Source organism: Pipistrellus hanaki, assembly GCF_964339955.1.
Source record: "Pipistrellus hanaki genome assembly, chromosome: 9".
Classification (NCBI taxonomy): Eukaryota; Metazoa; Chordata; class Mammalia; order Chiroptera; family Vespertilionidae; genus Pipistrellus; species Pipistrellus hanaki.
In genome coordinates this window covers 79,717,214-79,729,354 of record NC_140511.1, presented here as the reverse complement: position 1 = coordinate 79,729,354, position 12,141 = coordinate 79,717,214, and the positions used below count along the sequence as shown (strand labels likewise).

The 12,141-nt window shown below is 68.4% G+C and overlaps 2 protein-coding genes across 3 annotated transcripts; one reads left to right on the top strand and one right to left on the bottom strand.

The window, feature by feature from the left end:
- Positions 1 to 737: 737 nt before the first annotated feature.
- YIF1A (Yip1 interacting factor homolog A, membrane trafficking protein) lies at positions 738 to 4,524 on the top strand. Its single transcript, XM_084893945.1, has 8 exons — positions 738 to 943; positions 1,514 to 1,725; positions 1,885 to 1,989; positions 2,095 to 2,173; positions 3,444 to 3,501; positions 3,618 to 3,773; positions 4,067 to 4,160; positions 4,325 to 4,524. The coding sequence occupies exons 1-8, from the start codon at positions 913 to 915 to the stop codon at positions 4,469 to 4,471; spliced, it is 882 nt and encodes a 293-aa protein (XP_084750071.1). The 5' UTR covers positions 738 to 912; the 3' UTR covers positions 4,472 to 4,524.
- Positions 4,525 to 4,861: 337 nt separating this feature from the next.
- CNIH2 (cornichon family AMPA receptor auxiliary protein 2) lies at positions 4,862 to 10,430 on the bottom strand. Of its 2 annotated transcripts, XM_084893946.1 has the most exons (6): positions 10,208 to 10,430; positions 6,673 to 6,741; positions 6,218 to 6,265; positions 5,878 to 5,990; positions 5,664 to 5,807; positions 4,862 to 5,491 (listed from the first exon to the last, which is right to left on the bottom strand). In XM_084893946.1, exons 1-6 carry the CDS (start codon positions 10,286 to 10,288, stop codon positions 5,464 to 5,466), a joined length of 483 nt encoding a protein of 160 aa, XP_084750072.1. In that variant the 5' UTR covers positions 10,289 to 10,430; the 3' UTR covers positions 4,862 to 5,463. The 2 variants fall into 2 exon arrangements, with proteins under 2 accessions (XP_084750072.1, XP_084750073.1); XM_084893947.1 differs by lacking the exon at positions 10,208 to 10,430 and having other exon boundaries at positions 6,647 to 6,729.
- Positions 10,431 to 12,141: the final 1,711 nt, after the last annotated feature.

Here is a 12,141-nt window from a genome sequence, read left to right as displayed (position 1 = left end):
CTGTCCCAGCTGTACCACCCAGTCCCGGGAGCTCGGTTTTTCAATGTGTGCAGTGGTGCTGGTGGGGATCGGGCGCCCAGGGCCTTCCAGCAGCAGGCCCGGCGGGGTCTGCAGGATGGCGTCAGTGGCAGGAGATCATTTCAGCACCCGATGACGGACAGCACCCGCACAGGAAAGGGGTGGGAGGCGGGAGGAGGAGTCAGCGTCCCCGGCTCGCTGGGCTGTGCCGTCCCTGCCCGTCCGGCCTCCTGCCAACACCTCCAGGCAGCCCGGGCCCCGTGCCAGGACTCGGGGGGTGCGGGGCACGGGAGGGAAGCGGCTATTGAGAGCGGGCAGGGGAGGAGACGGGAAGGGGGGGGGGCAAAAGAGCAGAGGGGCGGGGCTTGGCCAGAACCCCACCCCCTTCCCTCCTGGAGCAGGTGCGCGAGTGAAACTCCGTTCCCGGATCCCAGCCGCAGCCGGTCCACGCCGGGCGGCCGCCGGGTGTAGTCGTGGCAAGACTGGCATCAAGTGCGCACTGCGCAAGCGCGGAAGTAACTCTCAACACCCTTCTACAGTAACTTGCCTATTGGCTGCTCCGCCGAACCAGCGAACCCACTATCCAATCGGAGAGCACCTCGAATTGCTCCGCTTCCCGCCCCTCCCGGAAGTTTGCCGCTGCCGAATCCGCTGCGGCGACGGGCTGGCAGCAGCCAATTGGGAGAGGGGGAGGGACGGGCCGCCGCCGCCGGAGGACCAATGGGCGGTGGCTCACGATGACGCTGCCGACATGGCGGCTGCGGTCTCCCAGGCCGGGGACGTGTCGGGCCGCTCAGTGACTCCGGCCGGTGCTCGGGGAGCGGAGCAGCCGCCTCGTTAGTGTTCGTGCCCACGGGCAGCGCGGCGGGCCCTCCGGGAGCGAGCGTCGCGGCCATGGCTTATCACTCCGGCTACGGAGCTCACGGTGCGTGGGGCGGGCGGGGCGGCCCGACCTCCTCCGGAGGGTCGGCGGCGCGGCCCTCTCCCCCCGAGGGGCAGGGGCAGGGGCGGCCCGCCCGCTGCCCAGGGCGGCGGTGTCATTGGGGTTCCTGCCAGCTCCACTCGACCACGCGTCCTGGACTTCGCCCTCTCGGCCGATCTGGAGATGGGGCAGTGACAGCACAGCTGGGTCCCCATTCCGGACCCGGCACCACCAGGGCCGCCTCCATTCCCTGTCAGGACCCCGCTGGGTCCCCGAGCATTGCCCGGGCCTTCGGGCACCCAGCCCCGCCCTTCCCACCTTGTTCACTTGGAGATGCCCTCGCAATGGCCTTCTCCGCCTAGCAAACCCCACTCTCCCAGGCTGGGCAGAGATCACTTCCCCGGAGAGGCCCCGGGAGCCCCGAGGCCGGCAGCCACCCCCGGCCCAGCCTCAGCTCTCTTCGCCTCCATTTGGCTCCTCTGAGAACCAGCCCTGGGGCAAGGGGGTGGTGGTTTGGGCTCATGCTTAGTATTCCCGTCACCCACTCCTCCTCCGCCACCTGCAAACCCACAGGCTCCAAGCACAGGACCCGGGCAGCTCCGGACCCCCCTCCCCTCTTCGATGACACAAGCGGCGGCTACCCCCTCCAGCCCGGAGGATACCCAGCCCCGGGAGCCGACGTGGCCTTCAATGTCAACCACTTGCTCGGGGACCCAGTGGCCAACGTGGCCATGGCCTACGGCAGCTCCATCGCCTCCCACGGGAAGGACATTGTGCACAAGGAGGTGTGGTGCCCCCCAGGGCGAGGGGGGCAGGATTCCTGGCCCAGGCGGGGCCTCACGGAACCCCACCCGCTCCCCCCGGCATCCCTGGGGACGGAGCCCGCAGAGAGCGCCCGAGGGCCAGTGCCCTGTGCCCACGGCCTCCTCTCTCTTCCCTCCCAGCTGCACCGCTTTGTGTCCGTCAACAAACTCAAGTATTTTTTCGCTGTGGACACAGCCTATGTGGCCAAGAAGCTAGGGCTGCTGGTCTTCCCCTACACGCACCAGGTGAGCCGGCAGCCCCCGCCTCTTCATCCTGCTCCGGAGCCTGGCCCCCCCCTCACCCTTCTCTCCTCCCCTGTCTGTCCCCTCGGCTGCCGCCGCCTCGGCCAGAACTGGGAGGTGCAGTACAGTCGTGATGTCCCTCTGCCCCCGCGACAAGACCTCAACGCCCCCGACCTCTATATTCCCAGTGAGTCTGGCCGGGCCGGGGGTGTGCGGGGCACCAACCAGGAGAGAGCCGGGTGCGAGCAGCACCTGCTCCTGGTGCTTCTGTGCGTGGCGTTCACTCAGTACCAGGCAGACAGCGGGCTGACCAGGCAGGAGCTGCCGGGGTGCGCCCTCAGCGACCTCGGGGTACACCCTTTCACCCCTTCCTGCCTCCCTCCCAGCCTGGAGCCTTGGACTTGGACCTCACCTGGCTCCTTTCGCTCCTTTGTAAAAGGAAAATGACAGCAGTTCCTTCGGAAAGGCTCTGTGGAGTCTGAGCGAGGAGGTGCGCCCAGCACAGCCCCTGGCCCGCAGGAGGCGCACTAACGGCCCCCCGGCCTGCTCAGAGCCCCTCCCTCTGAGCCCCCAGACTTCCTGTCCACACTTCGCTGGGCCTGCAGACTCCACATCCGACTGCTCTGGAGAGTGCCCGGCCAGCCCGCACAGCAGCTGCCGAGGGCAGCCAGCCAGCCCAGGGCCGAGGAGGGACGGGTTCCTGTCGGTCCGTCCTTCCATGTCTCTCTCGGGACCGCCGAGTGCGAGTGCGGTGGGAACTCCGCTCCCCTTTTCCAGGGAGAAGCCAAGCTCCCAGACTGGAGTATCTTGCAGGTGGTAGAACTGGTTTCCTGACCCCAACACTGCCCTCTGGTGGACACATCAGAGCTGGTGCTTCAGCTGGCCCAGGGCAGGACTGACGGGTCACTAGGAAAAGCTGTGAGAGCCAGCTCCCAGGCTGAGCTTTGGTGGAAACAGTTACACGTGGGGCCCTGCATGGCAGGGAGGCCAGAGCTGCAGCTGGCACCCATGTCCAGACTTAGAGCTGGCTGCAGGGAGGCCACCCCTGGCCCGGACCTAGGGACAGCCTGGGTCGTCCCTCCAACCTGCACTTTGGTCCCAAGTTTTTCCTGAGATAGTCCGGCCCCTGCCTGTGGGTCTAGGATGAGCAATAGCCTTGACCAGTGATGTTTCTTTTGGTGGAGACTTCTGGTGAGTTTCCTAGCACAGGGGCAGGAGGCAGGGGGCTCGGTCCTGGGAAGAGGACCAGGTGGCATTTACCTGGGGCTCTGGGCCGAGCTGTCCCAGGCGGGGTAAGGGGCGGGTGCCGGGGGGCTGAGGGTGGCGGTCGGTCAGGTTGGGACATGCAGGGAGGGAAGTCTGAGGGGGAGGTGGGGGTATCCGTGGCCTCAGTGCCCAGGTGGGGAGGGCTCTGCTTGAGGAAACCAGGCTGACAGCATCTCTCTGGCTCTTGGCAGCAATGGCCTTCATCACCTATGTATTGCTGGCTGGGATGGCACTGGGCATTCAGAAAAGGTCAGTGCCGACCCCTCCCATCCCTGCCCTTCACGGCAGCCTCGGGGCCCTGTGCCGGGTCCCAGTCCCACACCTGCCACGGGATGGCTGGTCTCCAGTGCTGCCCTCCCCCGCAGGTTCTCCCCAGAGGTGCTGGGCCTGTGCGCCAGCACGGCGCTGGTGTGGGTGGTGCTGGAGGTGCTGGCCCTGCTCCTGGGCGTCTACCTGGCCACCGTGCGCAGCGACCTGAGCACCTTCCACCTGCTGGCCTACAGCGGCTACAAATACGTCGGGTGAGCGCCCGCCCGGGGGCCAGGCGGGGAGTGTGCGGTCAGGCTCCATGGAGCCAGGGGACAGGGCCTGGCGCCGGGGGAGTGCAGCAGGTTTCAGGTCCCGGTCCTGGGCCGAGTCCTGGGCCTCCAGGTTCACTCTGAGTCTAGGTCCCTGTGGGGACAGACTGGGGGCTAACAGTCCCGGGTGGTGGTGGGTGGGGTCTGTGCTGGGCCCTGGGCCCTGGCTGGTGGGGCCAGCCTCAGGCCTGGACCCTGTGAGCGTCTCCAGCCGCCTCCTCCCCCCCGCCTTGCAGGATGATCCTCAGTGTGCTCACAGGGCTGCTCTTCGGCAGCGATGGCTACTACGTGGCCCTGGCCTGGACCTCGTCTGCTCTCATGTACTTCATCGTGAGTCTGGTGCCCTGCCCCTTCCCCAGCTGGAGCTGGGGTGCGCCCCCCCTCCCGTCTTCCCGGCTGGAGCTGCAGTGCGCCCCCCCCTCCCCCCGCCGTCTTCCCCGCTGGAGCTGGGGTGCGCCCTCCCCGCCCAGCTCAGCTGCAGCCCTTTCCTCCAGGCGCGCTCCCTGCGAACAGCAGCCCTGGGCCCCGACAGCATGGGGGCCCCGGCCCCCCGGCAGCGGCTCCAGCTCTACCTGACTCTGGGGGCTGCGGCCTTCCAGCCCCTCATCATCTACTGGCTGACCTTCCACCTGGTCCGGTGACCCCTGCCCCGCTGGCATTGATTTTTCCATTCATTAAAGATTTGATTTCCTTGGTTTTGTCTGACCCTCGTTTCTGGCACCTCCGCAGCGTCCAGGGGAACAGGTGTGGGACCGTCCAGAAGGAGGGGGACCCCAGGGGGGCTTCCTGGGCTAGTGACCTTGATCCTTCCTTGTAAGGCAAGGGAAAGGGTTCCTTCGGAACAGCTGTTTGTGTCGGGAACGGGGTGATGGAGGGGACAGCTGCAGGGAGACCCGAAGCCTCCGGTCCACCTGAGGGGGACCCCAGAGGGGCCTGGGCTGGTGCGCAGGCCTCGCTGTGCTGAGGTGCAGCTCACGGATGCCCTTCTGTGGGCCCTCGGCCCATCTCGAGCCTTTCGGAGCAGACCTGGGCCAGGTGTTTGCAGGAGTTTATTCATATTTTGTCACAAATGGCCGGGGAGGGGGTGCCGGACTCCTCCAGGCGACATAGAAAATGGGTCCAAGAGACAGGTGGGCTGGGCGGGCAAATGGGACAGGAAGGAGCTTGAAGAGCCTGGGGAGGGGAGAGGGCAGACGAGGAGTGGGGCTGCCCCCCTGCTGAGCCTGCTCATTCTGGGTGTGGGTACCCCCCCACCTGCAGGGGGAGCCTCAGGGGGGGGTCGAGGGGGGTGGCCCAAAACTTCCAGGGTCAAGCCCTGCCCCTTGGCAGGGCCCAAGTCCTTCCCAAACTTGGACGAGGCCGGAGGCCCCGCCCCTTCCAGGACTGGCCGCCATGCCCGCAGGCTGGCAGAGGAGCTCCCGCCCCTGCTTAGGGCTTGCCCAGCCCCAGTCCAAGGGGCGCGGGCTCTGGAGGCGGGAGGTCCCCGCAGCAGCAGTTTGGGGGGTGGAGAGGAGAGTGGGGGCACCAGTGCCCCTTCCCTCCTCGGGGCTGAGGCCACTGCGGCCGAGGAGCAGGGCTGGGGGTGCACAGGCGTCCGGTCCGTTCTGGGCTCGCTCCCTGGCCGGCTTCCCCCTTAGAAACTCACCAGCGTATAAACCATACTGCGGGGAGACAGGCAGTGAGCGAGGCCCCGCCTCCGCCGCCCGCCCGCCACACCCCGGCTGCTCTCAGGCCCCAAGGGCAAAGGGCAGGAGCCCGGAGCCCAGCCACTCCTGGGACTGAGGCCCGGGCCCGGAGCACCCCGCCCTGAGCCGGCTGCGCGGGCGGCCTCACCTGTACAGATAGTAGAAGAAGGAGAGCAGGTAGAAGGCGAGTTTGCACCAGGACTCCTTCTGGCAGTAGTTGAGGATGTCGGCATTCATGATGGAGACCGCATCATACATGACCTCAGAGCCATCCGCAGGGCGGTGGAAGTACCTGGGGCGAGGGGGGACCTGAGTGCCCGCCCCCCGGGCTCCCGCCCATCCCGCCCTGCTCCCGCCCTCACCTCCAGAGGTGGTAGAAGAGGAGCGGGATGTTGAGGCCCAGGGTCACCCACTCGGCTGCGCACAGAAACATCAGACAGAAGAGGCCGTGGATGGAGTACTCCGGGACCACCAGCTGGGGGGGAAGGTGAGAGGTCAGGGCCCCGCGGCCAGGACAACCCCAGCTTCCAGGGCACGGAGGGAGCTGGGGTTTGGAAACTGCCCACCCAGCGTGACCTCTGGGCGCCGAAAGGCCTCCCATGCCCGCCCCGGTGGCAGAGGCCAAACCGGCTCCAGGGAGGAGGGCCACAGAAAGGGGCTGAGCCGGGCTCGGAGCCGCCTGCCTCCGACCCTGACACTGACCTTCCTCAGGAGGCAGCAGATGCGCTCGATGTTTTTCAAACGCTCGCGCTGTGGGGGAGGAAAAGCCGCGATGGGTCAGCGGAGCGGGAGGAGCAGGTGCGGAGGAACCGCCGCCCTCCGGGCTCCCGCCCCGCCCCGTGTGGCCGCCAGGGGGCACCAGAGCAGCCTCGGCAGGAGAGCAGCCACACCATCCCCATGGCAACCGTCACCATGGAGGGACTTTCACCCGCATCACCACGGCAACGGCGCAGAGCTTGGCAACGGCCGCCCCGCCAGGAGCCCGCGCCGGAGCCCGCGCCAGGTGCGTCCACCCTGGGCGGGGACGGACAGAAGGGGCCAAGCCGCCGGTCCTCCCCCTCCGCACACACACCCCGTCTTCCCGTCCCCCCCACAGCCCAAACAGATGGAAGGACAGACGGACGGACACACCTCGGCACAGCACATGTATCACTTACTGCCCGCGCTGGGTTCCCCTGGTCGATGGGGTTCTTAAAGTCGGTCCGGAGCTCGTCAAAGGCTATGATCTGGGGAGGGGGTGCCTGTCAGGCTGGAGCAGCAGCGTCCGGCCCCCCACCCGTCCTTCTGGGGGCAGTCATTCACAATGGGGCCAGACAAACAGGCTCAGGGAAGGACAGGGTCCGGCCTGAAGTCCAACAGGCCTGGAATGGAACCCTAGTGATGCCCAGCGCAGGCCGTGTCCGCGATGGTTCACCCAAAACACCCGAGGGGTGTCTTCTCTGCCGAGCCCTGTGCCAAGCACCGGGGTCCCCGAGGCCTGGGACGCGGCTCCTGCCCTGGTGGAACCAGGTCTGGGAGAAGTGGGGCTGCCTTCCAGGGTGATCAGGGCTGCAGGGCCCGGGGAGGACCGGAAGCGGGTGCTGACCCAGGGTGGGGGGATGCAGGGTCCCGCTGGTGAACATATGGGGTGGGGGGCAGTCTGAGCAGCAGGAACAGCAGGTTCAAAGGCAAAGGGGTGAAAGAATATTCTGGAAGGTGCAGATTCTATGGGGCTAGAATGAAGGTGTGAGGTGAGTGGAAAGAGAAGAAAATGGTGAAAGATGGGCTGGAGAGGTCAGCAGTCAGCCAGGGATGCTCGGTGAGGCTGGACCAGATGTCTGGACTTGAACAAACCAGTAACGGGGAGCCATTGGAGGGGTACGAGGCGGCAGAGTGGGGGAGCAAACTGGCTAACCATTTCAGCCAAGAGGCACACGAGGCTTCCTCTGTGCAGCAGACTTTATGTTCGTGAGCTCATTGGACGCTGGCAGCGACCTGATGGTGTAGGTTTTGTTTCCATTTTGCAAACAAGGAAACAGACAGAGACGTGACTAGTCCAAGACCACACAGCTGGTTAGTGGCAAGCCAGGATTCGAACTCAGACCCTAGAGTAAACTCCGTAACCACCTTATTGGTCAGGACAGACCAGCGAGGGGCCTGTGAGAGTGTCCGGGGACCTGGGGGAGGGAGTGGTGGGATGGAGGTGGGTGGGCTCCAGAGCTGTTTAGGAACCAGACTCGGAGCTTGAGGAGCATCGAGCAGAGGCAGAGAGCCCAAGGGACCTGAGAGGGCACCTGGGGGGGCAGGGTCCTCACTGGGAGGGGAGCTTGGGGGAGCAGGTGTGTGAGGGGATGATGGGGCAGCCCTCGGGAGGACTGGCATGGGAGGAAGTCTGAGAGGAGCCTTCTGGGGCTTCTCCTCGCAGCAGCAGCCCTAAGAGGAGACAGCAGGCCCAGCGCGCCCCAGCAGCCCAGACCCCAGACGGCTGGGAGAGAGAGAACACGGACTTCCTGTTCTCCATCTGGAGCAGCAGCCCGACTCCCTACTGACTCTGGGCAGCCGCCTGCGGTCCGGCAGGGCGCGGAAGGGTGCCGCCTGCCTGCCCCAGAGCGGGCACCACCAGCAGGAGGCGGGTGTCTCGCCTCCTACCCCCCAGGCTGCCTGGCGCTGACTCAGCCCCTGGAACAAACAACCCCCCACGGCGACAGCTGACACGCGTCACTCACCATCAGGGTTGCCTAGCGACCAGTGGGCTTGGGCTCGGGCTCGGGCTGTGGGGTGGGACCTAGGTCCTGCCCTGAGAGATTCTAATTCTTACTGTTCGGACCCAGGACCACACCTCCTGTCCCCACCCGGCCCCCGAGCAGGCCTGCCCTGGGCCCTGCCATGTACACACCACAAGCCCATCTTCCTGACAGGAAACAAACTCAGAACGAGGGGTCGTCACGAAGGTCACCCAGCAGGATACTGAGCCAGCACAGAGCCCGGCATGCAGTAGGTGCTCAATAAATGTCTGCCGAGACAGCGGGCCTCTCTCCCAGCCTGGGGACCCCACAGGGCAAAGCCTTAGTCACCCTGCCTCTCCCAGAGCTGCCTGCGCGGGTTCTCGGGAAGCAGGGACCCCAGGCAGTTGGATGGATGACTTCTCTGAGGACCCTAAGGACAGGGACCCGCAGGGGCTATGGGAGGCCTCTGGGTAGGGAGGGGCCCAGAAAGGGGCTTCTTGAATTTTGGGAGCCTTTCTCCCGGGAGCTGGTTAGCTGAGTTCCCAGTCTCAATTCCTCCCGCCCTCAGGACCCCAGCCCTCCTGCTCCTAAGGCCCAGATGAAATGGGGAACTCAGAGAGATCAACATGGACCCCGGCGGGGATGGAGCGAGGGGAAGAGAACAGAGGAAGGGGGAGGGAAAGGAAAAAGCAACTGAGAGGCCCAGAGAGAAAGACAAAGCCAGGGAGAGAGAGAGAGGCCTGGAGATGGTGTGTGTGTGTGTGTGTGTGTGTGTGTGTGTGTGTGAGTGTGTATGTGTGTGTGTGTGTGTGAGAGTGTGTGTGTGAGAGAGAGAAGGTGCCTAAGGGAGCTCACTCCTTACTCAGGAGAGAGGTCTGAGTCCATGGAGTCTGACAGAAAAGAGATGGGTGGCAGGGGGTGGTGAAGGGAGACTGGTCAGAGCTGGGAGGACCGGGCAGGCAGCAAACCCCAGGAAAAGGAAGGAGAGGGAGTGGGGAGACAGGAGAGAGGCAGTGAGACAATGCGGAAGCAGTGAGAGGAAGGAGGGGGACAGGGAAGGACCTGAGGGGGGAAGGGTAACCCCGCAGAGGAATAAAAATCGGAGAGGGGTGTGCTGGTGCCGGCAGGTTGAGTGGAAGGGCCAGGGTGAGATGGCTGGGGGAGTGATGGGGCTGAGGAGCCAGAGGAGGAGGGAGGCGGGGGCTAAAGGCCCCAGAGAGCTGAGAGGCTGGCCCGTGGCTCCGTGTGAGGCAGGGAGCCAGGCAGGGGCCCCACCGGGAGGGCAGAGAGAGACGGGGAGAGGGGACCCCGAGGCAAGGCGGTCAGGATGAAGATGAGAAATGGAGCCTCTCCAGGGCCAGGTGTGAGGCCGGGCCAGGGAGAGACAAACCAGGGAACAGCAGACAAAGGGGAACGCGGGGGCAGGACGCGGAGGGAAGCTGGCAAGTGGGGAGGAGACCTGGTGGGGACACGGAGGGGGAGGGAAACCAGGTGAGCTGGGGGTGGGGCAGGTCTCTGGGCTGCTTAGGGCAATGGCTGCTGGGTCAGGAGGGGGATGGGAAGGAAAAGGGTTAATGGGCTCCGCGATCTGTGGGTCCTGTAAACAGATGCAGTTGCCATAGCAACCGGCTCCATCACTCGGGCTGGAAAAACCCACAAGGGGGGGTGGGGGGAGCAAGCAGACCGACGGAAACGGGGGCAGCTGGAGGGGGGCATCAGGCAGTGGGGGCAGGAAGAAGCAAGAACCCCAGAATCCCACCCCATCCTCCAGGCTGCTCGGGGCAGGGGAGTCAGGGGCCGCGGGCAGGGCCACAGAGCGGGGGCGGCGGGGCAGGGGCCGCCCGGAAGGGAAGCCGAGCACAGGGCGCTCACGGGCCCGCAGGAGCCGCCGGTGGGGGGCAGAGAGGAACCCCAGCTCCCTGGGCCCCAGACCATCCCCGCGGGCCGCTCCCGCCCGCGCCCCCCGCCCCGCCCGGCCCCGGCTTACGTGCCAGATGACAAAGAAGATGAGGGAGGCGCACAGCACCAGGGTGAGCATGTAGCAGAACGCGGCGAAGGTGAACGCCATGGCCCCCGCGCCCGGCGGCCCGGGGGGCGCCAGCGCGGGGCCCGGGAAGGGACGCCCCCCGGCCCGCGCTCAGGGCCGGCCGGGCATGGCCCGGGGGAGGCGGACGCTGGCGGCGGGGCCGGGGCCGGGGCCGCGGGCCGGGGGGCTCGGGCGGCGCGTCCGCAGCCGGCTGCCCGGGCCCCGATCGCTCATCCTGCGAAGCCTCGCCCGCGGCTCCCTCTCCAGCCCGCGAACCGGGGGGCGGAGCCGGGGGCGGGGCGGCTGCCGGGGCCTCGGGCGGGGCGGGTCTCCGGAGCCCAGCCGCCAGGACCCGGCCCGAGCGCCCGCCCCCCCGTGACACCGAGGGCCGCCCACCCCGGCACCGCCCCCCCCCGCCCCGATGGGGTCAGACCGCCCCCCGCCCCCCCCGCCCCGATGGGGTCAGACCGCCCCCCGCCCCACCCGCCCCGATGGGGTCAGACCGCCCCCCGCCCCCCCGCCCCGATGGGGTCAGACCGCCCCCCGCCCCCCCCGCCCCGATGGGGTCAGACCGCCCCCCGCCCCACCCGCCCCCATGGGGTCAGACCGCCCCCCGCTCCACCCGCCCCGATGGGGTCAGACCGCCCCCCGCCCCACCCGCCCCCATGGGGTCAGACCGCCCCCCGCCCCACCCGCCCCCATGGGGTCAGACCGCCCCCCGCTCCACCCGCCCCCATGGGGTCAGACCGCCCCCCGCCCCCCCCGCCCCGATGGGGTCAGACCGCCCCCCGCCCCACCCGCCCCCATGGGGTCAGACCGCCCCCCGCCCCCCCCGCCCCGATGGGGTCAGACCGCCCCCCGCCCCACCCGCCCCCATGGGGTCAGACCGCCCCCCGCCCCCCCGCCCCGATGGGGTCAGACCGCCCCCCGCCCCACCCGCCCCGATGGGGTCAGACCGCCCCCCGCCCCCCCCGCCCCCATGGGGTCAGACCGCCCCCCGCCCCACCCGCCCCGATGGGGTCAGACCGCCCACCGCCCCACCCGCCCCCATGGGGTCAGACCGCCCCCCGCCCCCCCGCCCCGATGGGGTCAGACCGCCCCCCGCCCCACCCGCCCCGATGGGGTCAGACCGCCCCCCGCTCCACCCGCCCCCATGGGGTCAGACCGCCCCCCGCCCCCCCCCCGCCCCGATGGGGTCAGACCGCCCCCCGCTCCACCCGCCCCCATGGGGTCAGACCGCCCACCGCCCCACCCGCCCCCATGGGGTCAGACCGCCCCCCGCCCCACCCGCCCCCATGGGGTCAGACCGCCCCCCGCCCCACCCGCCCCGATGGGGTCAGACCGCCCACCGCCCCACCCGCCCCCATGGGGTCAGACCGCCCCCCGCCCCACCCGCCCCCATGGGGTCAGACCGCCCCCCGCCCCACCCGCCCCGATGGGGTCAGACCGCCCCCCCGCCCCACCCGCCCCCATGGGGTCAGACCCTCACCCACCGTCAGCCTCGGTCCCGGGACCAGCACTCACCCGCTCCCCCGGCCGGAGGCTGCAAGCGGTCACCGTCCAGGGGCAGAGACTCCGGCCAGAGGCCAGCGAAGCCAGCGCGGGGCTGTACCGGAGGCCTGGGTCCGGCCATTCCCAGCCGCACAGCCCGTTGTGCCCGCGGGCGCTGGCTTCACCTGGTGCCGCCGGCCTGTCCCTCCCTGATGGAGCCGTGCTGGGCCCCAGGGGACACCCACAAGCACAAACCGCTCTCCCGGCTTCAGGAAGTGGGTCAAGGACTCGGACAGCAGCCCAGGAGGCGGCCCCGGCCCAGCCCCCGTGCAGACCCCCGCCCAGGGCTCCCGTCCCAGCCCCACCTCCAGGCGGCCCCCCCACAGACCACACGCAGCCACAAC

Excerpts from the sequence above, each read along its gene's own strand:
- CNIH2 (XM_084893946.1), bottom strand. The coding sequence starts at position 10,288 with ATGGCGTTCACCTTCGCCGCGTTCTGCTACATGCTCACCCTGGTGCTG. Across the intron at positions 5,991-6,217 it reads TCTGCTGCCTCCTGAGGAAG|CTGGTGGTCCCGGAGTACTC; the intron begins GTCAGTGTCAGG and ends CTTCCCCCCCAG. Across the intron at positions 5,492-5,663 it reads TTCTTCTACTATCTGTACAG|TATGGTTTATACGCTGGTGA; the intron begins GTGAGGCCGCCC and ends GTCTCCCCGCAG.
- YIF1A (XM_084893945.1), top strand. The coding sequence starts at position 913 with ATGGCTTATCACTCCGGCTACGGAGCTCACG. Across the intron at positions 3,502-3,617 it reads GCACTGGGCATTCAGAAAAG|GTTCTCCCCAGAGGTGCTGG; the intron begins GTCAGTGCCGAC and ends CCTCCCCCGCAG. Across the intron at positions 3,774-4,066 it reads AGCGGCTACAAATACGTCGG|GATGATCCTCAGTGTGCTCA; the intron begins GTGAGCGCCCGC and ends CCCGCCTTGCAG.